The sequence below is a fragment of the Giraffa tippelskirchi genome, chromosome 12, assembly GCF_054371585.1.
Source record: "Giraffa tippelskirchi isolate mGirTip1 chromosome 12, T2T-mGirTip1v1.2.pri, whole genome shotgun sequence".
NCBI classification, from domain to species: Eukaryota; Metazoa; Chordata; class Mammalia; order Artiodactyla; family Giraffidae; genus Giraffa; species Giraffa tippelskirchi.
In genome coordinates this window covers 23,344,880-23,370,702 of record NC_137286.1, presented here as the reverse complement: position 1 = coordinate 23,370,702, position 25,823 = coordinate 23,344,880, and the positions used below count along the sequence as shown (strand labels likewise).

Sequence of the window (25,823 nt, the reverse complement as noted above, 5' to 3'; positions counted from 1 at the left end):
GTTAAGTTCATTCACGGTCCTACAAACAACTTTAAAGTAAGGTTTGTGCCAGGAAACTGAAGTGCAATGGGGTTAAATTTTAGACTCGGGGAGGGTTGAATAACCTCTCCCTGGTGATTCAGTATCTGCTGAAAAGAGTTTACCGCAGAGAACTCGACAGCAGGAACAGAGTCAGGACACTTCCCTCTCCTCTATTACTCATACTGCTTTGCAACCTTATTAAAGCTGGTGCATTGTGGAAGCTCTATTTATTCTAATTATTCTGGCACAAATTTCCTTGTTAGGTAGCAAGAGCACCTCAAACCTCTTTTCAACATTTAGTAGTCAGTATCCTACTTTCTCTTGCTCTCCCCCACTTGAATAATTTGGAATGCTTTTGTATTCAGCAGTGCTCCTGTGTGGGGCACATTTTGTACATATATATTATTATATACACTCGTGTGTATATACATATGCATCACACATACACATATGTACTTGTGTGTATGTTATATGCCTTAAGAAACTGCCTACAGAGCAGACTTTCCTTTCACCTGCCTTTACTGGTTTTCTCTCTAATCCTTTTAAAATCATTGAGTTGATAGGTCTGTTCTTCACAAATTTTTCAAGGTAATCATATGCATAAGATCTAGCCAACAAGCTGAATGGATTTGCTGTAGTCACTGTGACTATGTTCACCTATTTGATATCTTTACTCTCTTGGTTCTCAAGACTTCTTGGCAAATATGCTTTTCAGATAACTTCTTAATTCATCAATTTAAGGTGGCCTCTTGTTTTTAATAGTACGAAAATTTATTGTTTTACGTAGCAAGAAGTCCAGAGGTGGGGCGGCTTAGGAGTTGGTTAGCTCAGTGGATCAATGTTGTCAGGGACACAGATTCTTTCCACTGTTCCTGGCCATCCCAACTGAATTGGCCTTCGTCCTCCCACTTGTCCCTTCATGGTCTCATCGGCAACTTCTCTTTCTGATGATTATTCTGGGTTCTTTCTCCCGTTTTCCTTACCTGAAGGAGTTCTCCCTCAGGAGATCTGAAGATCTGGGATTTTGCACCTCTAGCCTGCCCTCTACCTTTCCCTTCCAGAAGGTTACCTGATCTGACTCCAGCTGGCATAGGTCTGGGTCCCAAGGCCCCTCTTCTAGAGAACTAATTTGCACCTTGAATTTAAAACCATGCGCAGCTCAGGGGTGGGATTCACTGTTTCTTCCTCGTTACCTGGGCACCCCCCATGCCCCCACCCCCGGTTCTTCTGGGTCTCCAGCATGCTCTGCTGCTCCTCTGGCCTGGAAGTCTTCCAGGGTTCAGAATGATCTGTCCCCTAGGAAAGTCACCATCCTATGTCTCCCCGTCACTCCTCTGTGACTCTCTTCACCTTCCCTAGGGAGAGAGTCAGGTTCCCATTCCCAGTCGTAGCCTGCTGGTCTTGTCACCTTCCTGTTCTGTCAGTTCTTTGACTTGAATATGCCCCAAGCTGATTGCCCCATTCCTTCTCCACCCAGACTTGTTATCATATAGCTGCTGTTAACATGTGTCATTCTATTTCAATATGGTTTAAAGCTAAGATCTGAAAGATAGTGGGATTATATTCAGTACCAGTCACTTTTCAAGAAGTACATGGGCCAAAAATGAAGATGACAAACTTATGCATTTAGTCAGGAGGCCCACTGCTGTAAATAAAAATTAAGAGGAAAACAATAGTTCTAGCTCCAAAAGGGAAAGGTTTTTGGATTTCAGAGTGAATGGATGACAGCGACTTAGCAGCAGCAGCAGCAGCAGGATGACAGTTAAATGCAATGTATGGTCTTTTTTCCTTTTTTTTTCCTTTTTGAAATCTAAATTAAAAGAAGAAAAAACCTACAAAGGATATTGTTGGGACAAATGAAAATATTTTAATATGGACTGTGTATCAGATTATACTAGTGCATTACTGTTAAATTTCCTGAGTGAGAGTCTTATTCCATGTAGGAGGAATGCCCTTGTTCTTAGGAAATACATGCTAACGTATTTTGGGATGAAGTGTCAGTGTCTATAATTAACTCTAAATGGTTCAGCCAGAAATAAAAAATTAAAAAGAGAGAAAGCAAATGGGGAAATTCAATTGATGAATCTAAATGAATAGTATATGGTGTTCATTGTACAACTTGTAATTTTTCTGTTTGCAATTTGTTTGCAATTTTCAAAATAAAAAGTTGAGGAAAAGCTGCGACTGGTGGAGAAAACCATCCTTCTGATTCAAGGACTCTGTGTGTCTATGTGTGTGTGTGTATGTGTGTAGGGTGTATCAAGGTTTAAGTTTAGATTTAGAAAAGTTGGAGGTATAATCACTCAAGAAACAGATGTGATCATTGTCTATTTAAAACCAATAAAGTTTGAACTGTTTTAATGGTTGAAGGGCTGCTTAGCAATGCTGCTTCCCGAAGGCAGGGGTTGCGTCAGTCTGCTCTCTGAAGGCCTCTACCACCTGGCAGACAGCTCTGTCAGCTGGACGTGAGCCCCATGAAGGAACTGGGCTGCATATCTCACTGCAGTTGCTGTGCTCAGATACAGGCCTGGCTGCCTGGTTCTGTCCCATGGATTGGGTCCCCGTGGGAGGTGGGAAGTAATACACTGATCCTGTCAGTTGTCAGGCTCTGTTCCAGGCTCTCATGGACATCATTTCTTTCTATTTGCACAGCTTCCCGGGAGGGTAGGAACCATCATTCCCAACTACAAATGAGAAAATAAAGCTCATGCATGATCAAGTTTTAGCCTAAAGCCATAAAACTGGGTAAGTGGAAGGGCTGAGATTCCAATCAGGTCTTTCCACTAGAGATAAACTTGAGAGCTTCTACTAAAGTTGGTCTCCCTGACTACACACTGTTCCTATTAGAACAAGATGCATGAATTTTGGATAGCTTACAAATTATCAACTTGGTTGTGGAGCCAATTTGTCAACTTACCAGGGAGAAACTGAGGTCAGGTAAGTCTGCCTATCAAGGAGAGCTGCCCACTATATTGCTGACACAAGCTGAGTCTAACAGTTGGGCTAAATCACTACCTGCTTGTGAACAGCTCTGAGGGGCCCTGCAGCAGCTGCACTTAGTATAGGAATTCATTCACCTCTCTTTAGGTTGGCAACGTTAGAGTTTTGTTTTTTTACTTTTTAGAAAGTGACCCAGGAATTAACTCCTTAATTTCAATGGTATTTCTTCCTACAGCTGATTCTCCAGGTCCATTAATCCTTCACTTTTTCAATGTTCTGAGTATGACTTTAAACTTTTCATTTTGAAAATACTATTGAAAGTAGATATGGGTATTATTTCCATTTTTTTTCTTTCCAGAAGAAAGGTTTTTTTAAATTTTAAAAGTAATATTTTTATCAGATCAAAATCTATAACAAGAGCTGCTAGTTACTAATATGGCATAAGGAGGTATAAGAGGTTTATGTGTTTTAGGTATTCCTCTCAGGGGAGAATGTTGCCCAGGTCACTCAGCTACTAGGTGGCAGAGACAGAGCTGGAACTGGAACTCAGATCAGGCTAACACCAAAGTCCATGTTCTTAATTACAGTGGCTCCTAATTATAAAAAAGTATGTGCTTATCATCAACACATTTGAAAAATACAGGAAGTCTAAGGAAGAAATAAATCCTCCTGAAATTCTGTCCACTAAAATAAATCACCACTAACATTGTCTTCAACTTATTTCTCTGCTTATATCTTATGCATACATAATATATTGATAATTGGCTTAAGTATTAAGTGAAAAGCATGACACAAAACTACACTTAATAATTCTACTTTTCAAAAATATGTGGAAAAGGTAAATGAATAGGACTCTTATGCCGTATTCACTTTTAAATCTAACATTATATAATGAATGCTTCCCAGTATCATTAAATATTACTCAGAAACATGATTTTTTTTTTTGGAGAAACATGATTTTTTAACGGCTACATATTTCATTGTGTAAATTTTCTGTATTTAGCCTTTATATTGATCTTTTTTATCATAAAATTGTGAGAAATATCTACATAAATTTTTGTTCTATTCTTATGAATGATTAAATATATACCGAGCTCCTACTGTGTGCCAGCTACTGTGCTCAACGCAAGAGAGACAAAAGTGAACAAAAGAAGCACGGTTCCATTTTTTGGGGAGTTAGCAACCTAGCAGGGGAGATTTAATAAACATTAAACCACTGATCACATGCAGATTGTAAATATATTCTGTGAAAAAAAGGAAAGGCATAGGGATTTCCCTGGTGGTCCAGTGGCTAAGACTCTGAGCTCCCAGCGTAGGGTACTCTGGCTCTATCCCCGGTCAGAGAACTAAATCCCACATGCTGCAACTAAGACCCACTGCAGCCAAATAAATAAATAAAAATATTAAAAAAAAAAAAAAAAAAGGAAAGGCATATGTTATTGGATGGCACATACCAGCAGAAAGATCTGCCCTAGTGTGTGGGGGGATCATGGAAGTTCTCTCCAAGGAAGTAACACTGGGCTTGAGATCGGAGTGAAAAGTAGGCACTAGTTGAGCAAGGAAGCTGGACAAGAGCATTCTAGGCAGTGGGAACAGTGGATGCAAAGTCCCTGTGACAGGAAGCAGCGCAGGGCATTGGAGGAACAGTGGAGGAGGGGGTACAATCGTGATGTTAGGTTAGGAAATCTCTTTTCTTGGTTCATAAAGAACCAATTTTTCCAATCTTGGTTTAATTTAAAATTTAGGAGCTGATTTCCACATATTTGTGAATTTCCTAAATTTCTTTCCATTACTAATTTCTAATTCTACTCCATTGTGATCAGAGAATACACTTTGTTTAAATCCACTGATTCAAACTGGGAAAGTGAAATAATTTTTTGTTTTGTTCCTGTTTAATCTTCCAGGACTCGGAAGGCACATGGTGGCAGTGAACAGAAGGACCAAAGTATCAGCCGACACTGGTTACAGCGGAAAACACGGCTCTGTAATGAGAAGAGTCAGGCTGTGATCCATCGTGTGACTGCACTGATCAATCTTGGCCTCAGGATTGGCGGGGCAACCAGACATTGTGTGGACCTGACATGACATAGCACAAAGGACATAGTGTTGCCTGTGAAGTATTCTTACCCAAAATGTTTAACCTGAATCTAACCAACCTATTATATCCAACTACCAGCTTACCCTGGTGGCTCAGACGGTAAAGCGTCTGCCTGCAATGTGGGAGACCCGGGTTCAATCCCTGGGTCGGGAAGATCCCCTGGAGAAGGAAAAGGCAACCCACACCAGTATTCTTGCCTGGAGAACCCCATGGACAGAGGAGCCTGGCAGGCTACAGTAGTCCATGCGATCTCAAAGAGTCGGACACGACTGAGAGACTTCACTTTAACTTTCACCAGCTTACAAGGAATAGAGGAACAAGGGAAATGACATCCCAAGGAAATCATCAAAGTGATAAGGTAGGAACATTCTTCAGGACATACAGAGGTTCTTCAATAAATCAATGGCATTAAAAAAAAAGTGTTGGAGACTATGCTAGATTATAAGAGACTTATGAAGAATAAAACCAAACACAACATGTGGATTTTGTTGGATTGTGGTTTGAACACACCAGTTGTAAATGACAGTTTGGGGAAAATTGGGGAAATTTTAATATAGATCAGGTATTATATTAAGAAACTGCTAATTTTGTTAGGTGTGATAAAGGTCTCTGATGTACAGCCAGGGCTCAGAATCTCAGGTTCAGGCTCAGTGAGACTCGGGGGCCCCAGACCTATGTATTCACAAGATCAAGACTAATAATACAGAAAAATTCCAGTAAGTTCCATGGATTTTGGGGAAGCATGTGAATTTCACTGGACTGAAAACTGTTCTGAAGTCCCCAAGGAGCCAATATTATGATCAGTTCTTCAGAATAAGTCAATAATGAGTAGAGTCATGTACTATCCTATTTTCACCTGATATATGTCACTGTCCAGGAAGAAAATAACCCTTCCTGTTGGTATTTGTGGTAAAACTTCAGTTTTGGTCAGTTCTCACAACTCCTTCCTCATGTCCATGCATGAAATGTGGGGATGTGAAAAAACTGGCATTAGTAAATAGGATTTCTTAATTTGCTTTCAATAGGCTTGTTTATACATAATATGAGCTGAAGTTCATGCTACCTTAAAAAAAGTTGTGATGGTTTGAATTGTCTGTTTTGTTTTCTGTTAATTTAACTATTCATAGGATCCATCACCCTAATAAAGGCAACCACAAATTAATCACCATGGTTTGGATGGCCACCCACCAAATTGCACTGACTTTGGTCCAGGAATACTGTAGAAAGTAAGGCCCTTGAATCTCTATTTAAATTTCACTTCTCTTATCTTGATGTAGAGCTTACAGCCCCAGATTCTACATAGTGTTTCTAAGCACTGGGGAAAAGAAGAAATTCACATTTATTGAGAAGCCATTATTGGCCAGGCATTATACTAACTACTTAATCTATTTTCACTCATTTAATTGCAAATGAATATAAAATAGGAGTTAAGAAGACTGACTCTAAAAAAATGAAATCTGAGCGAGAAAAAGAGGGAGGAAGAGAAGAAGCAGGGATGTAAAATCGGTAAAATATTAACAGTTACTGAATCTAAATGGAGGGTGTATAGGTACTCTGTACTATATTCTTTCAACTTTTGAAATTTTTCACAATAAAAAAGAATGTCCTTCAATAGATAAACATAGTTATCATGTGACCTAGAATATGACTGCTAGATACATAACCAAGAAAAATGAAAGCCTAAATTTGCACACAAGAACACTTGTACACAAATGCTCACAGCCCCATTACTCCTGATAGGCAAAAAGTGAAAACAACCCAAAATTTGATGGATGGATAAATAAAAGTGGTATATCCATACAATGGCATATTATTTGGCAATAAAGAGGAATGAAGTTCTGATACATGCAACAACATGGACACATTTTGAAAGCATTATGTTAAGTAAAAGAAGCCAATTATAAAGAAAAACACATATTTTATTACTGTATTTACATAAAATGTTTAGAAAATGCAAATCTATAGAAATATGAAATAGATTAGTAGCTGCCTAGGGCTGGAAGCAGGGGATTAGGGTTGAAGTGATTGTTAATAGGTAAGAGATTTCTTTTAGGGGGGATAAAAACATTTTTTTAAATTTATTTCAGTTGTACTGGGTCTTAGTTGTGGCACAAGGGATCTAGCTCCCTGACCAGGAATTGAACCCAGGCCATCTGCATTGGGAGGGCAGAGTCTTAGCCACTGGGCTAGCAGGGAAGTCCCTAGAGGGGATGAAAATGTTTTAAAATTAGATTTTAGTGATGACTGCATAGCTATGAATATACTAAAAACCACTGAATTTTACACTTGAAGTGGGTGAATTGTACAACATGTGGACTGTATCTCGATAAAACTGTTTAAAAAAAAAGGGTGAAGTCTGGAGTCAAGACTGCCTGAGTTTGCAGAGAAATGTTAATATGTCTCACTATGATTATATGTTTTTTTCTTTCCCTTATATTTCTTCTGATTTTTGCTTTACGTATCTTTGTTTCTTTGTTGTTAGGTGTCTAATGGTTTATGATGTCTACCTTCTTTGTGAACTAAACCTGTTATCATTAAAATACTCATCTTCGTTTCAAAGATAAACTCAAAATGAATTAAAGATCTAAATGAAAGACCAGAAACTATAAAGCCCTTAGAGAAAAACATTGACAGAACACTCGATGACATAAATCAAAGCAAGATCCTCTATGACCCACCTCCTAAAGTAGTGGAAATAAAAACAAAAATAAAAAAGTGGAACCTAATTAAACTTAAAAGCTTTTGCACAGCAAAGGAAACTATAAGCAAGGTGAAAAGACAACCCTCAGAATGGGAGAAAATAATAGCAAGTGAAACAAGTGACAAAGAATTAATCTCCAAAATATACAAGCAGCTCATACAACTAAATACCAGAAACACAAGCAAAAATAAACAATCAAAAAGTGGGAAAAAGACCTAAACAGATATTTCCTCAAAGAAGACATACAAATGGCTAACAAACACATGAAAAGATGCTCAACACTACTTATTATTAGAGAAATGCAAATCAAAACTACAATGAGATAATTACCTCACACAGTTAGAATGGCCATCATCAAAAAGTCTACCAACAATAAATGTTGGAGAGGGTGTGGAGAAAAGAGAACCCTCTTGCCCTGTTGGTGGGAATGTAAATTGATACAGCCACTATGGAAGACAGTATGGAGATTCCTTAAAAAACTAGGAATAAAACCACCATATGACCCAGCAATCCACTACAAGGCATATGCCCGGAGGAAACCAAAACTGAAAAAGACCACATGTACCCCAGTGTTCATTGCAGCACTATTTACAATAGCTAGAACATGGAAGCAACTTAGATGCCCATCAACAGATGGATGCATGAGGAAGCTGTGGTACATATATACAATGGAATATTACTCAGCCATAAAAGGAACATATGTGAGTCAGTTCTAATGAGGTGGATGAACCTACAGCCTATTATACAGAGTGAAGTAAGTCAGAAAGAGAAAGAAAAACCTCGTATACTAATGCATATATATGGAATCTAGAAAGATGGTACTGATGAAATTATTTGCAAGGCAGCAATGGAGACATGGACTATAAAGAATAGACTTGTGCACCCAGTGTGGCAGGAATGGGGGGGAGGGGGGAGGGAGAGGGTGAGATGTATGCAAAGAATAACATGGAAACTTATATTAGCATATGTAAAACAGATAGCCAGAGGGAATTTGCTGTATGACTCAGGGGGCTCAAACAGGGACTCTGACAACCTAGAGAGGTGGAATGGGGAGGGAGATGGGAGGGAAGCTCAGGAGAGAAGGGACACGTGTGGGCTTGTGACTGATTCATGTTGATGTCAGGCAGAAAACAACAAAATTCTGGGAGGCAATTATCCATCAATTTAAAAAAATTAATAAAAAAATATTTATCTTTGTTTCATTTAAAACAATAGATTAAAAAAAAAAAAAAGACTGCCTGAGTTTGGATCCTGTTTCTGCTGCTTTCTTTTGTTATGCAACCTTGGGCAAGTTATTTAACCTCTGAGCAACTGTGTCTGTAGAGAAGTAGCAGCACCACTACTAGCCTTGTTTGAGGGGATGATCTATGAGAAAATCTATGTGAAGTGCCCAAAGTAAATGCTCAATATTAGCTATTATCAATATTCCTGATAATCCAACAACCCTAGAAGTTGGCACTAATCCCATTTTTCACATTGGAACTCTGAGGCCCACAGAAGTTAATAGTTTGCCTATGGTCATGAATCTAATAGCAAGTAAGAGTGGGCATTCTGATGACACATGACTGCAAAAGCCAGGCTCTTCCACTATGTAACTGTGCTTGCCAGAGTAGAGATATCTTTAGTGGTATAATACACATTTAAAGAAAGTGCTTTAAGAATCATGTAACTCATATGAGAAATCAATATGCTGAAAAAAAACCCACATAATTTTGAGATAATTTTTTATGCCAAAGTGGTATTATTTATTTAATATTCCTCAAACTTCCCTACTCCTGCTTCATTGACTACGCCAAAGTCTTTGACTGTGTGGATCACAACAAACTGTGGAAAATTCTTAAGAGATGGGAATACTAGACCACCTTACCTGTCTCCTGAGAAACCTATCCGTGGGTCAAGAAGCAACAGTAAGAATCTTACATGGAACAACTGATTGGTTCAAAATTGCAAAAGGAGTACAACAAGGCTGTATATTGTCACACTGTTTATTTAACTTATATACAGAGTATATCATGCGAAATGCTGGGCTGAATGACTCAGCACTTGGAATCAAGACCGCTGGAAGAAATATCAACCACCTCAGATATGCAGATGATACCACTCTAATGACAAAAAGTGAAGAGGAACTAAAGAGCCTCTTGATGAAGGTGAAAGAGGAGAGTGGAAAAGCTGGCTTAAAACTCAACATTCAAAAAACAAAGATCATGGCATCTGGTCTCACCACTTCATGGGAAATAGAAGGGGAAGAAGCAGAAGCAGTGATAGATTTTATTTTCCTGGGCTCCAAAATCACTGCAGATGATAACTGCAGCCATGAAATTAAAAGACACTTGCTCCTTGGAAGGAAAGCTACGACAAACCTAGACAGCGTGTTAAAAAGCAGAGACGTTACTTTGCCGACAAAGATCCATGTAGTCAAAGTTATGGTTTTCAGTAGTCATCTATGGATGCGGGAGTTGGACCATAAAGATGACTGAGCGTCAAAGAATTGATGCTTTCGAACTGTGGTGATGGAGAAGACTCTTGAGAGTCCCTTGGACTGCAAGGAGATCAAACCAGTCAATCCTAAAGGAAATTAACCCTGAACATTCATTGCGAGGAGAGATGCTGAAGCTCCAATACTTCAGCCACCTGATGCGAAGAGCTGACTCATTGGAAAAGACCCTGATGCTGAACAAGACTGAAGGCAAAAGAAGAGGGTGGCAGAGAATGAGGTGGTTTGATAGTATCACTGACTCAATGGACATGAGTTGAGCAAGCTCCAGGAGATGAGTGAAAGACAGGGAAGCCTGGTGTACTGCAGTTCATGGGGTTGCAAAGAGTTGGACATGGCTTAGTGACTAAACACATAAACTTCTCTAGCTTGATCTGATATAAAGAGGCACAATAAGATCGCAATTTGTCTTTGTGAAAAATAAGCAGACTTTCCTTCTTTTCATGGGTGTTTCTGAATGGTACTGGGCTATTTTTATGGCCAGGTTAATGGAATTAATAAAGTATTATCTAAGCACAGCACTGAACACTTCCCACCTGTTATAGCTTCTGACATATTTCTTCTCTTCCCTTCTCAGCCAAGCTCTTTTAGAGATGTTAAGGATTTTAAATGTAGAATATACTCAGTAAATTGTTTTTGAACGAATGAATAAATGAATGAACAAATACATGCAAGCCACACCCTTTGGCAGTCATTGGCTCTAATGTGGCAATATATTTTCCTAGAGATTGAGAACTTCATACTAAGGACCAGATGGAGAATAAGATTTACAGCTAAAGAGTCAAGGTCCTCCTTATCCCAGAAATGGATAAAAAGTCATAATAATCCTTTTTAAGTTGTAAATTCAACTACAACTTATTTCCAAAAAATACTAAACATTCTCATTTAATCACTTCCCTCTCTACTTCACTTACAAAACCAAACACACATACATAGCTGGGATCCTTAAATCTGTTAAATAATGCCTGATTAAGGTTAACAATCTAGTAAAGGATGAATCTGAGTGGCATAAGTGACTCACACTATGGAAAGCCTTCCAGCTATCATAGGAAACAAGTCCGGGTGAGCACTTAAATACACAAGTCTAACATGTAAACCCATGGCTGATTCATGTCAATGTATGGCAAAAACCACTACAATATTGTAAAGTAATTAGCCCCCAACTAAAATACATAAAATTAAAAAAAAAATTAAATACACAAGTCTAGCCTACTACACCTGGAGAAGGCAATGGCATCCCACTCCAGTACTTTTGCCTGGAAAATCCCATGGACGGAGGAGCCTGGTAGGCTGCAGTCCATGGGATTGTGAAGAGTCGGACACGACTGAGCGACTTCACTTTCACTTTTCACTTTCATGCATTGGAGAAGGAAATGGCAACCCACTCTAGTGTTCTTGCCTGGACAATCCCAGGGACGGCGGAGCCTGGTGGGCTGCCGTCTATGGGGTCGCACAGAGTTGGACACGACTGAAGCAACTTAGCAGCAGCAGCAGCAGCAGCCTACTACACCAATTAGACTCAAGTTTTACACTTTCCCAGAGGGACATTATACACCTGGCACATGTGTGTCTGGCACATACGATACATTCAGCAGCAAAAGTCTGCTGGTTGAAGGACAGAAATTTTCCCTTTTTCTTTGGTTCCTATTCATATTGCCCATATTTTAGATTAGAATTCTCATTGTTTTCAGGTACATATTTGAGTTCTGCTGTGTGGGCCATAGGCACTGCTGTAGACGAGAAAACAAGAAGAGGTTTGAAAATCATTCCCATCAGAGAAAGGAAAGTGAAGAGATTTATGGAAAACCAGAGTTCTTCATACTAAATGATACTTTTAGGTTTTAACTGGCTGCTCAATTCAGTTCTCCTTATTTTGTGGTCATGGTATGGCCCCAAACCTGTCTAGTTTTTTGTTAATGTATGCCCATGAAGAGGAATAAAGAGGCAAAGCAAGAGGAAAACCCAATTCCAATTGTGAAAAACAAAACAAAAAACAAAACTCCTCAAAGCACAAATCAGTGATGTCTTCTTTGAAAAGAGATGGCAATGATTTAATGCATTCAAAGACTGAAGACTATGGGCCTCCCTGGTAATTCCCTGACAAAACAAATATCCAGAGATTAAAGAGGCAGGATATTCTACTGTAAAATCTGGAAACACACAACCACTAAGACTCTCCACAGTTCATATGAAATTTATTTTTTTCAACATCCTTTTTATTGTTTTTTGGTCATGTCATGTGGCTTATGGGATTTTAGTTCCCTGTCCAGGGATTGAACCCTGATCCTCAGCTGTGAGAGTGCAGAGTCCCAACCATTGGACTGCCAGGGTATTTCCAACAACCTTTCAATATAAATGCTTTCTATGTACCAGGGAACTATTTTAGGTGTTGGAGATGCAAATTAGGGGCTGAAAAGAATGTGAAGCATGAACATTAAGAGAGAGTTGTAAGAAATAATATTGGTAGAGACTTTCTTTCAACCCTTTAAAGGCCCCATAGAGCACTGGCTATTCTTCTTCCTTGACAGGTAAGCTTCTTGAAAGAATAATCTGTACGTATACTATGCTTTCCAGGTGGTTCAGTGGTAAAGAATTTGCCTGCCAAGCAGGAGACACAAGAGACATGGGTTCGACTCAGGGTCGAGAAGATTCCCTGGAGGAGGAAATGGCAACCCACTCCAGTAATCTTGCCTGGACAATCCCATGGACAGCGGAGCCTGGCGGGCTACTGTCCAAGTGGGTTGCAAGAGTTGGACATGACTGAGCCTGCACGGGAGAGATAATACTGTACAGAATTAAGAATAAGCATTTAGAAGCTCATACAGCAATGTGACATGGCCATGCCACCCAAGCCTGTCATCAGTGGACCTGTTTTGTTAAAAAGTCTGGACCAGTTTGGTTGCCATCCAGCCCTTAGGGTAGCTTACATCTGGTGCAACTGGCATGCTAGTCGTGTGTAGCAGGACTGCCATCAGTCCACAACAGGTTAGAAATGAGACACTGTGCTTCACCACAGACCTCTGAAAATCACGGGTATATACGACACTGTCTCCACATTTCTCGTTGAGTCTTCAAGCCCTTTCAATATGGCATCTGCCCTCTTCACTCTGCTGAAAATGATGTAGGAAAGGTTACTCACCTCCTCAATAGCCAGGTTCAGTGAGTTCTCTCGTCATCATCTATGACATCGCCGCAGCACTGATACCCTTTGCTTCTTTAACACAGCAGAAGTCATGTTGTTCTCTTATCCCTCTGACAACTCCTTCTCTCTGTCTTCTTTCCAGGCCAACTCTTCTTCTGCCTATTGTTCCTCATCTTGGGCTACACTCACACGTACTACTGCTGGGCAACCTTACTGACGTTCCATACCTTCCAGTTATATCCTGTTGATTTCTAAATCTCTATCAACTTGATCGTATACTAATGTACTGACGTTTACAAAAGAAGTTTTAAGTTAAAAAAAAACAACAAAGAATCAAGTTTTTTGTTTATAATTGTCTTCAAAATTATATATTTAGTTCCAGAAACCATTTTTATTTCAAATGAAATTTTATATGAAATTCTAACATATTAAGCAAAATAAAAGCAGTTTCTTTGAAATGAAGGTGACCTCCATTCATTCAGTCTTTTACTTCCTGGGGCTTCTTAGTAATCACTGAAGTACAGGATTTCTTAACTACGGATCTTTGGACCCTGAAGGGGTCCATGGAAAGAATTCAGAGGACCCATTAAGACTTCATTTTTAACTAACCATTATTTGAAATCCACCAGTTCCTTCAATTATAAACTTAGGCCACACGACAGTAGGATCAACAGTATTTACGTATTCATCACCAATAGAAATCACAGACTCATGTAAGTCACATCATGTGGTTGTAGATACCTCGAAGTATCATTTACTTTCATCAGGACATATTATAGTAGCTATTACTGACAGAGATATTGTTGTACAATGTGTTAAGCTAAAGCATACATGTGAAGGTATCACTTCTGATTGACACAAAAAAGTATACTATTAGCGAGTTCTCTGCTCTGTGACAACCTAGAGAGCCTGGATGGTGAGGGGTGGGGGTAGGGCAACTAGGGGGTGGAGGGGTGGGGGGGACAGGAGGGAGGAACAAGAAGGAGGGGATATATGTATACTTCGAGTTGATTCATGTTGTTGTACGGCAGAAACTAACACAACACTGAAAAGCAGTTATACACCAACTAAAAAATAAATTAGAAGAGCTTCATTGGTTTTACCAGATTGCCAAAGGGATTAATGGCACATGAGAAGGTTAAGAACCCCTGTGGAAACTCAGGGCTCCATGAAAATTTACTCACATTGAACCCAGAACTCCCAGAGTACGGTCTCTACTTTGGCTCCAATACTCCAAACTGATCTAATGAAAGTGGTGATAAAAAGGCCCTTTCTGTTCTTGATGTTATGGAGACATTCTCAGTGAAGAAAGAGCCTCCTGGAACTTCATTTTAAGTAGTAATTGTATATTTGAAGTGAAAATACCGTAATTTTTAAAAAACATTTCCTCTAAGTGCCATTTAAAACTCCTTTCTAGGAAATCGTTTTTTGAGCCTTCTTTTTCTCTGCATTCCCTCAATGGTTATTCAATTGTTTATCACTGAATACTTTTTAGTTCACAGGTCTATTTTGTTTCTCCAGCTGGATTATAAAAGTGCCCTTGAGAAGTTTATTTCTCAGGAGGGCCAGAATAGTGTTCTACAAATAGACACTCAACAAATGCTTCCTGATGAGTATAAGGCTTTTCAGAAACGTGAATTTATTTACCATAAAAGCATATTAAAAGCCAATATGGTTGAGAAATTTTATTACAAGGCAGTGAAAAAAGAGGAATCTCAGATTCTGGGCAGTACTTGTGAAAGGAATTAAGACACCATATTTATAAATAACTTTTATTTACTAGTAAGGATTAAAAGTCTTCTTTAATAGAAAGTGATCCCTCAGATGACCTGAAAATTCCATATTCTAACACCAGCAGAGTGGGCCAGGCTTTCTCTAACGAGCAGATTATGTGATGAAGAACATTGCTAAATTCTTTCTAAAATCTTTGATCCAGGAATTTAGCCATAGCTTATATGTGGAGAGACATAAGTTTTATAATGAAAGCTCAAACACAGAGTAATAAAAAAAACAACTATAATTTTTTAAAACTATAGGATATTTCATTTCAAAGATGCTATTGTTATGGCAGTTTAAAATTTTTTTTATCTATTGAAACCACTGTTATACAAAAATTACTACAAATAAGCCTTGTAAATCTAAATTCAAACAGCAGACCTATGATATTTTAGTCAGTGATTTATTTCATGCTTTCAAAATGTTACCTTCATTAAAAATTGTTTAATATTTTTTCTTTCCACATTTCCAAATTTCCTGTTCAGTTCTTCCTAAGACAATCTGATGATTAAATGATCTTAAATGTCAACAATATTAAAAATATAGCTAACATTTTTCAAGATGATTAAAGCTTTTGTACCCTCCCATTTAATTATGAAATTAATCAAGTCCTGTCAGTTCTCCTACATGCCTCCCAAACACATGCACTTCAAGTGCATTTGCCATTGCCTCCGTTCAGGCCTCCTAACTGCTTCCGATTTCTTTCCTCTTCCATAGGTTCTCAACATGGTCACCAAGTGATCTGATTTGTGCTTCAGAAGGATCACCCCATCCTTCTGCTCCAAACCCTGCCGTGGCTCCTCACCACGCACAGGTCTCACGTTTGTGAGCACGGTGCCCACGGCTCTCAGTGATCTGGCTCATACCCGCCTCTCTTGTTCTTCTCTTGTCCCAGTGCTTCACGTTGATCGGCTAGAAGGGCTCTGCACAGCTCTCCTTTCTCCAGGACCATCCTTTCACACTGAGTTCTGGTGAACTCCATCATCCTTCACAACCCAGCTCAAAGTGACTTCCGTAAGGCCTTCTTGAAGTCCATCCAACTCCAAAATTAATCACTCTCTCTTCTAAATCTTGTAGCATAATCTTTTAGTTACCACGTTGTATTATAATTACTTGATTATATGCTTGCCTTTTCTTTACCAACGTAAACCTTTTGAGATCATGAAAGGTGTTTCATGTTTGTTGAACTGAACTGAATTTGATCTAACGATCTGAGTAATTGGGAAACAGAGATGGAATGTTTCCAGAGTGATTCATAGTGGCCAAGATGATCATGCTTCGCCACAGCAAACATAAATCATACATTTCTTTAATCAGAGGGATTACCAGACCCTCTTGAAATAGCGTACAAAACACAAACTCTTAAATATAGGTTGAGTATTTCTGGCTTAGTGCAAAATATATACATTATGTTCTACCTTAAATCTTTTGGCAGGGTTGTTGTTTAGTTGCTAAGAGAGTCTGACTCCTTTGCGACCCATGGACTGTAACCCGCCAAGCTCCTCTGTCCATGGGGTTTTTCAGGCAAGAATACTGAAGTAGGTTGCCATGTTCTCCTCCAGGTGATCTTCCCAACCCAGGGATTGAACCAGTGTCTCCTGCATTTGCAGGCGGGTTCTTTACCACTAGCGCCACCTGGGAAGCCCAAAATAATTTCTCTGGAGAAGAATAAAAATTATGCAAGGGGTGCCTATTATCAAATCCCAATGGAAAAAAAGTAGGTGGCATGAGAAATACAGGGGCATTTTGTGGCTTCAGATATTTACAGTGGATGGCCCCAAGTCATACAGCAAACATTCAAGTAGGGACAATGCATAATTTTCAAGATCTAAATCTACTCCTCTGTCTGGAGCCACAACAGAATTCTTTGTAGGGTGAAAAATACTAAGGAATGTGCACAAACAATATTTAAGGATAAAATCTTGCCTCTGATCAGCATATATTAATAGTTTTAACTTCAGGAATCGTCCAATTAGTCATAATAATTTAACATAAGAAATTAACTCATGATTTCACTTTCTTATTTGTTCCTTTCTGTATTTTACAGATGTTCCACACTGAACATATTATTTTTGAAATAAAAACACAATTATTTTAAAGAGTTACCCAGCACAAATGAAAAAAATATTAACCTGCCCCAATTTTTAGGGTTTTCCTATAAGAATACCATTAGAGCTTCTTTGTTTAACCTAAGGCTCAGTTTCAAAAATTCTATTATTTTACATATTGCAAACAGAAAAACTGAGTGAAATAAAATATCTAGCTCAGAGAAGGAAATTTTTTTGTTATACTAGCAGTGACACTTCACCTAATCCCCAAACCTGTTTTTCTAAAGCCAGGGCACAAGATACCTAATTCAGTCACCTGCTATTTCTTAAGAACCAGTACACTATGATAACCATAAGGCATTTTTCTTTATCAGGTAGATAAAAACAAAACTAAAATAAAGAGGCAAGTGTGTATGTATATATATATATATATACATACACACTTTTTTTTTTTTACAGAATCTTCAAGCACTTTAAATATTCTGTACTAAATAGACAAAAAAATATACTGCATATAGCTCCTTCCCATACAGATTTTTATAGCACCTGGTGAAATCTTTATCTTTTGCTTCCCTTTATTTCTTCTCTTTCCTCTCTCAGGAGGGAAGTACTGTTAAGTTAACTTCATATAATTCTAATTCAGTAATTATTCAAAGTGTACATATTACTCAATATGTAAAGGCATTGAAAATGGTAAATCAACAATTCTATTTTTTACTTTTAAAACTTAGTTAAACCTTAGAAAAAAACGCAGATACATTCTAAAACCTATTTCAAAATAGGAAAATGATTAACACCAGTTTTGCTAGCTCCTCATCCTTTTTTCTCATGTAAAAGACTTTTTGAAATGAAAATTATATTTCTATACATTCCTTCATAACACAGTTATCAACAATCAGTAATGAGTTAAGGAACTCTTTTTCTACCTTGAACCATAGCTATTTTACACACAAAAGGCTTAAATATTAGTCTCCACATACACGTATTTTCTACTTATTTCATAAAGTATACATCTCCTTCATATCTTATTTCTTGTGTGGTACGGCAGAATTTTATGATTTCTGAACAAATACTCTGCTATCACTTTTACAGTTCATAAAACTGTCAAATTATGCCAATTTGGGAACTGTCTTTCTTTTTAGCTGGTGATTTAGTTTACAGCTAATTAAAAAGGCCCCATCAGCTCACAGGAACACATAGAAGGTTTTGGGCCACATGCCCAGGAATTCTATGATTCACTCAGTAACTATCATCTTCCCAAAGGAAATATTTGAAATTCCACTCTTAAGAATACATAAAACAAGAAAAAAAGTGCTACTAGAAAACATAATTAACATAAATGCTTTTTCATTTCTGTGAGAAAATTACACCTTTGAAAAAATCTGTTCCAAATTTTTGTTATGCCAAATAAAGTACCAAAATGTCATATATGCATAAGCAAATTAGTTGACAGAAAAGAGTAAATGAGAAGTATCTACATGTCTAGATGAAGAGTAATCAAAGCTACTTGCAAGTGAACATGTCTAGGGTACATGTAAGAAAAATCTAACAAACTAAAAAAAATCAATTGGCATTTTATAAAGATTTATCAAATGTTTGTTCTCAGATCCTATTATTGTTTCAATAATCCAGAAAAGCTGGATCAAGAATAAACCTTCTCTCTCTTAATAATGGGAACAAATTCTTTTTGTGTGCCTTTAATGATAAAAGTACAATCAAAAGCAAATATAACTTCATGGTATTTTAGACACCTCACTGGAATACAGTAATGTTTCCTTTACCAACGCCTCAGATCTCATACAAACCTTACTGATAAAAAAATAAAACCAAAACCCAGACAACTTCCTCTGAACAGTCAAAAGGAATGTCAGAAGGCTCCTGTGCTTCATCAAGCATTTTGCTCTCAAGCCCTCACTCTAAGTCTACTAGGTTCCTTCTACACAAGTCTAACAAACTGAGCTTTCCAAGTCCACCTGAGATGAAAAGCAACAGTAAGAGAAGCTGCTATTGGCAAAGCACACTGAAAATAGCAAAATGCAATATCTGCGGGTCTGAAAGTATGAAAATCAAAAGAAAAAAGGTCTAAAAAGCCAGAATCAACCCCTTTGAGGTTAATTACTTAACAGAAATCATATTCTTCAGGAGACTCCCAAGTTAGTATGCTAGTACATATAACTGAAATGATGATGACCTTGAGTCATCAATGGTTTCTTCTATTTAACTATCACATGTAGCTATTAGCCTACTTTTCAATGGAGGAACGCACCTGATTTGCTTTGGACTGTACCATTTTAAGCCTGTTGTCTAAGCATAATTATTATTAGCTCTCCTTTTCAGTCTCAAGGAGAAAATGGTTTGGACTAAATTTTAGGGTCATCCTACTGAATGCTTATTACATGCAGGAATTATTCCAACGGCTTTCATTTATCCTCACAGTACTATGCGATGAGGTATAATTATTACCCCCTTTTTCAGATGAACGAAAGGAACGGAGAGGTTAAGTGATTTTCCTAAGATCACTCAATTAGAAAGTATTAAAGGTCTTAAAGGTCTATGTGTGAAGAACCCAGTCTGATACCAAAGTCCTAGTATTTAACCACCATAATATACTGTACTATTTCTTAGAAAGGTGGGTAGAGGAACAGAGGGAGGAAAATATCCAACATTTTGAATCAGGATTGAGAGGTATCAGCTTTCTAGAAAATGTGTCTATACAATCCTTATGGTTTTCAAAAAACTTATGATACTGAAACATCTAAGAAAATATTTGAAGCATAAAAATATTTTCAGACTTTTATGAGTATGGGCTTTCTTAGAAAACAAAAATTCCAAGAATATTTTTCAAATATTCTTTGAGATGCTTTAAAAACATACTAAATAATTAGTTATGTTCTGCTCAAAAAGTCAGATTATTGCAACTTTTAAAAACGAAAATTAGTAACTCACTGTATGTTACAATATGAACGCAGAGTGAAAAGTGTACTGGACTGGAATCCATTTTGCTACTCAACAGCTTGGATGTCCCTTAACCTCTCCAAACGTCAGTTTCTTCATGTGCAGCAGAGAAATACGGTTTAGCTTGTTAAGAGGACCTAAGGAGATCAAACGGATTTCAAGTGCCTTGAGAACTATGAAGGAAGCACTATCTAAATTTCGAGTATTAATTAATAAACATAGATTTTCAACAACCTGGATCATACATTTATGCCAAATATTCCAAAACAAGAATTTCTCTTTATTCCCTCTTTACTTCAAAGTTTGGGGAAAAGAAGCTAGTCTCTCACTGATCACGTGTGAAAAAGAAAATTACACTATAAACATTAAGAGCAGTCATGAACAACTCGGGGGCTACACTTTATACTCCATTCTGTGAAACAGTGGCAATTTATCAGCTAATTAGTCCTTAAGGAACTTGTAGATTAAATAGTTACAATAATAGAGGTTCAAAGGCTTACAATAAATTTATTTTTAACACGGTTCTTAACTATATATGAGTGAAGCTTAAATAATTATATTTACATAGTATTTTCCTGTCTTCCAAAAAGTATTTCCATATTTGATCCTCAGCAACCAGGTATGGTAGACAGATATCATCATTCTCATGAAGAAACTGAGGCTCAGACAAATTAATTTGCACAACTGCTTTTTGACAGGAAACTGAAGTGAAGGATGACTCCTGATCTACATGGAAAGAAACCAATTATTTGGATGTTCTAGAGAAAAATAAAAACCTCAAACTTCTTTATTGGCTGAGATGAGACACAGACATTTGTCAATTCATGCTGTTTCAAAAGCAATATTCATTGGAGCCGGTCTGCACATCTCTAACAGCTTTAATCTTTATAGAAAAATGAATATTCATGCTTGTTTGGGATCTCAAACTATTATTAAAGAACTAAAGCAGATTATTTTTCAGTGGCAAACCTAAGGAAAAGTGTTTCAAGCCCCCTATGATTACCATTGCTGAGATTATTCTTTAGTAAGGAAAAATAATTTTCTCCTAGAGCTCATTTGCTGGATTCCATAAATTAGCTGTTACAAAGAATCCATATCAGAGAAATTCAAACCTAATAAGAGGCTTTTTTTACACTATCAGAAAGGCACATTAAATATACAACGTTGGCCACATTATTTTTGATAAGATGGAAAACAACAGCTGATAGCCAGTTTGGGACAAACGCCAACTGTTCCCATTTGTCTGAAAAATGTCAAAATTAATTGCAACAATACTTAGTTTTCAAAGAATATTGTTTTTCAAAGAATATTGTTATCTATGGAGAAAGTATATCAACTAAAGTCCTAAAAAACAGACTAAAGAGAATGGTGCCTCTCTGATTTGTGTCCCAAAGTATAAGTAAACACATCTCAACAGCTTTACATAGTTTCATATATTTTATTTTTTAAACACTTATAATTTTGCAAGCTAGCAGTAAAATATTGTCCTTGATATTTTACTAATTAGCACCGTATACCTTTTAAAGCTAACTGGAACATTGTTTCAAATGTAAATGATTGTAAAGTAAAATGATCATTTCAAATGCCAAATGAGTCTCAAGTAACATAAGAACCATTAGTTATCATTATTTTTGGCTTTATGCACAAAGATGTATTTCAAAGATGAACTTATTAGTATCAGTTCTGTCAATCTAACAAATCAAAGTACCACAGTTTAAAGCAATATTTAACCTCTGAAATTATTATATAATTAAAGAGGCACATAAGAAAAGTTGAGAAATCAGTTACAAAAACACACGAGACTGCACAACTTTAGAGTCCCTTATTTTTTAGAATCAGGAAAATAATGAAAAATTTCATGGTACAAGTATCAGTTACACATATGGTTTAGTATATGTCAGTATTCTCATGCTTTACTTATGAGTTTGGCCTTACCAAAAAGCCATCAAAACGTCCAGGATAATTCACAGGGACAGCTGGAAGCCTGAAATAAAATTGCTCAGTGCAAAAGATCCCAAGCCATTCATATAATTTTAAATGGAAACCTAGACATTTACCTCCTATTTTTGTTTTCATCTGAAAAACCTTTTGAAAACGTGGAAAAAAAACCTAATTAAACTCAAATTACTTCCAGACATTAGAAAAAGGAGGGATTTTTCAGTTCCTGTTTTCTAATAAGAGCATTCTTCAGAGCTATGGAGTTAAATTCTAAGCTACAATCCACTGCTTACTAGCATGCCTGTTTTGCATACCAGTAGAATCAAGTCCAGTTTTGCCATTTGTGGATAACTATGACAAGATACAAAAGCATGTGTTTGCCATAAATAGCTCTGGCTAACAGCAAACTGCTCACACTGAACAGATCAAATTCTCTATAAGGAGAGCTGCCTGGACTACAGCCAAATTCCACTACTAATCTTTAAGACTGCTATATAAACTTTTTTTTTGAATTTGTGAAATATGTTAAGAAATAGTAGCTGAAATTAAAGTTCCTAAACAGAAGTACTATTAAACTTTTGAAGGACAACATTTTATAAATTATTTTCATTATGACCAAATAGGCAATAAGAGCTTCCTGTTTCTTCTACTGGTCAACTACTTAGAAATGTAAACGTGAATTAAAAAAATAACTATGCTAATTTATCCAGAGAACTAATCAGATACTGAAGAGTATTTATGTCAAAGTGCAAAAAATAATTCCTGATCACCATATTAATACATAAGGAAATAAATAAAGCTTATAAAAGTATATCTCTGTAACAATATTTTATATTAGCTTTAGGATAGAATATTTTTTAAACCAAATAAAATCAACAAACTGGAAAATATAATGCAAGAACGTTGTACAAAAAAAAATTCTTAAATGACCAGTGCAGAGATTAATAATAGCCGTTTACCCTAGGAGTTGCTTCACATGGTATTTTGCAAAATGTCCAAGGAAAACAAGGCAACCGTTCTTAATATGCCACAATTTTTATTGCAACGTGGCCATTTTTGTGAGGGTGGGGAGTTTGATCTCAAAAACAATGTTCCATTTAAGGCTCTTTTATACAGAAATTGCCATCATGACTGATACTCAAAATATCTTTAGTGTTCCAAGACTTAACATGGTAAACATAAAACTCCTACATGTATTCAGTAGTGTACACTCAATGGGGGAAAAAAGGCATTAGTAATAGCTATTTCTTTTAAGAAGATACGCAGGTAAAAGGAATGAACACTGAGGTACTAGGATAAGCTGATGACACAGTTAACACAACTTAATTGGCATTCCTTTTCTGGTGGGGGATTAAATTTATTACAAAAAAAGTGCTTTTAATGCATAGTGTTATATCCGTGCTGCCATGTCACAAAAAAATAGGCTTGCCAAGGCAGGTGAGGTGTATGAATGCTCAAGCCTCACAGAACTTCAATCAAGTGCAACTATCAATAATACTGAATAAAGTTTACCATCTCACCAGTGGATAATACTTTCAAGGCATTCAATTAGCTTAACCCTTTGTAGTGTTCTAAGCTATTCACATTGACAATCACAATTCACTGTAGTGTTTGCTGCAAAGGAGGCATATACCCATTTGTTTTGGCTAAAATATGATGGGAAGGCATTCCTTGGGTTCTACATAAAAGTAACAGTATTAAACAGTCTAATGGCAATCACTGATAGGCTGCTTACATGAATGATATTTCCTTCATTCATTGTGTTGGAAGGAACCAGTGGGAAAAGAAAAAAAAACAAAAACAAAAAAAACCCTAATACTATTCCAATTGACTGAGCTGGAGAAATGGAAGCTCCTTTAAGATCCAGATGGCACTTGACTGATTTATAAGGGTTTTCCTTCAAGTGAAACTACTACGTTGCCTCCCAATTTCTCTCCAAGTGTCGAACGGTCCTTTATATCATCCAAGCCATTTACTTGCCACTCATGTTTTATACCTAAAAAGAAAAAAAAAATTATCCAATTACTTTATTGTAATTAAGAAGGAGCAATTCTTCTGCACAAAATAGTCAATGCTTGTACCTGTAAATTTCTTTTTAATGGCATCTTTAGAGCTAGCATATATCATCTTGCTTTTTAAAGGCGCACTTTCAGGAGCCCTACAGGGGGGAAAAAAATTGTTGAATCCTATTTAAAAGAAAAACAAAGGCAAAACTGACTATGTTAATAATAATCCTTGCATTTTAAAAGTACTTTTTTCTTTTGTTTTTACACACCAGAATATAAATACTAGGTCTTCTTTCTTAGACTCTTTTGTTTCGTATGTGGCATCGTACAAAGCATATCGGCAATCATTCAGAGGTAGCAACTTCACAAAAGATGTGTAGGGGTCCTCTACAGTATCACCAATGTCACCCACCAAGATCTGCTTTGCTTCCTCTACAATTATTTGTCTTTTGTCATCGCTTAAACAGAAGAGAACTGCTTTCTTTCTTTTTTTGATCTCCTCTTGTGTAGAAGATTTCCTTACTTTCATATCATTAAAAACTTTGATGACTTCATCATTCACTGTAACTCCAGAAGCCTGAAAGTAAAGAAAGGACAGAAATTCAGAACAAGTAATTCGGTTTTAACCAAAATTATTGTTTGCTCTACAGGATTCACTTTAGTCTGGACATCAAAAGTTGCATCATACCATGCAAACAGTCTAATCAGATTTGCCACATTTTAAGTATCAGTGTATGATGCACCTAAGGGTTCTAACTCATCCTGCTCCATTCATCCTTTTTAAAAAAGGTGTGTGGAGGTTGAAGCAAGTGAAAGGTAGACGGAAAGAGACAAATACAGGCTGTCCCATCCCTGAAATGTTTCCTATTTCACTGGGTGATGTCAGAGCTTCAGGAGCAGCAGCAAAAATACCTTCTGTATTGTGTCAACCCGGCAGGCCTTAAAAAAACACTTTTGGATTTCAGTTAATGCTTCTACTATTTTTTTCTTTAAAGTCATCCTAGCCAGTGCCGTTTCCTCATAAGGAAAGAGAATCAAGTGTGAACTCCAAACCGCCCACGGCTACAACATAATTGCCTCACAGCTCAAATGCAGGCACTTCAAAACTAACGGATCGCGTGTAAAAAGCTTTTTACGGCGAGAAAGCATTTTCAAGAGTTTTCCCACCTCCTTAATCTCCCCCTAAGGGTTTTATGACAGGTCCTCAAGACCCTCAGCCTTCAGCGAGGGGTTTTACAGCACATACCGAATTGAGAGCGAGCGTGGGAATAAAATAAGGAAGCGAAGGGCAAAGGCGGCGAGCTGGGTGGGGTGGCGGGGGAACAGCTCGGCAGACCCTCCTGTGCCCCCGGCCTCCGCCCGCCAGGCTCAGGCCTCGACCCCCCCGCGCGGCGCCCCCTGCCCGGGCCCTCCCCGCCCCCAGGAATCCGAAGAGCGGCCTCGCCGGGCCTGACTGCGAGAGGGCAGGCCCGCCGGGTGGATAGAGAACAGCGGGGCCGCAGCGCAGGAATGCCCACCTTGGAGGCCGAAATCAGGTTAAAATGGCGGCCTCAGGTCCAGGGCCCCGCGGAGCCACCCGGGAGGCTGCACTCGCCACGCCCTGGCCCCCCGGGCCCCCCGACCCCGCGACCCCCGGCCGGCGCGCCCGCTTTACCATAGTGCCCGCGGCTAAGGCTGCGGCGGCGGCTCGGGCTCCGGCGGTGT

General features: G+C 37.8%; 2 protein-coding genes across 8 annotated transcripts in view; both read right to left on the bottom strand.

Annotated features, from left to right (window-relative positions):
• SNX6 (sorting nexin 6) overlaps positions 1 to 23,978 on the bottom strand; it is a 96,652-nt gene extending 72,674 nt beyond the window's left edge. For both annotated transcript variants that reach the window (XM_081547968.1, XM_081547969.1), the window contains exons 1-3: positions 23,849 to 23,978; positions 20,740 to 20,901; positions 20,167 to 20,312 (exon numbers count right to left, since the gene is read on the bottom strand). The gene's annotated coding sequence lies outside the window, so the exon portion shown is untranslated. The remainder of the gene's footprint in view (positions 1 to 20,166; positions 20,313 to 20,739; positions 20,902 to 23,848) is intronic.
• The window catches only part of CFL2 (cofilin 2), a 28,186-nt gene extending 2,363 nt beyond the window's left edge, over positions 1 to 25,823 (bottom strand). The window contains exons 1-6 of one of the 6 annotated variants that reach the window (XR_014070737.1): positions 25,637 to 25,823; positions 24,389 to 24,696; positions 24,195 to 24,271; positions 23,849 to 24,109; positions 20,740 to 20,901; positions 20,167 to 20,312 (exon numbers count right to left, since the gene is read on the bottom strand). Coding sequence is in view for 2 of the 6 variants with exons in the window: in XM_081547980.1 (XP_081404106.1) it covers positions 23,997 to 24,109; positions 24,195 to 24,271; positions 24,389 to 24,696; positions 25,774 to 25,776 (501 nt within the window). In the remaining 4 variants the exon portion in view is untranslated. Of the gene's footprint in view, positions 1 to 20,166; positions 20,313 to 20,739; positions 20,902 to 21,593; positions 24,110 to 24,194; positions 24,272 to 24,388; positions 24,697 to 25,636 lie in introns of those variants that run through there. The other 5 variants (XR_014070735.1, XR_014070738.1, XR_014070736.1 and 2 more) reach the window with 5 other exon arrangements.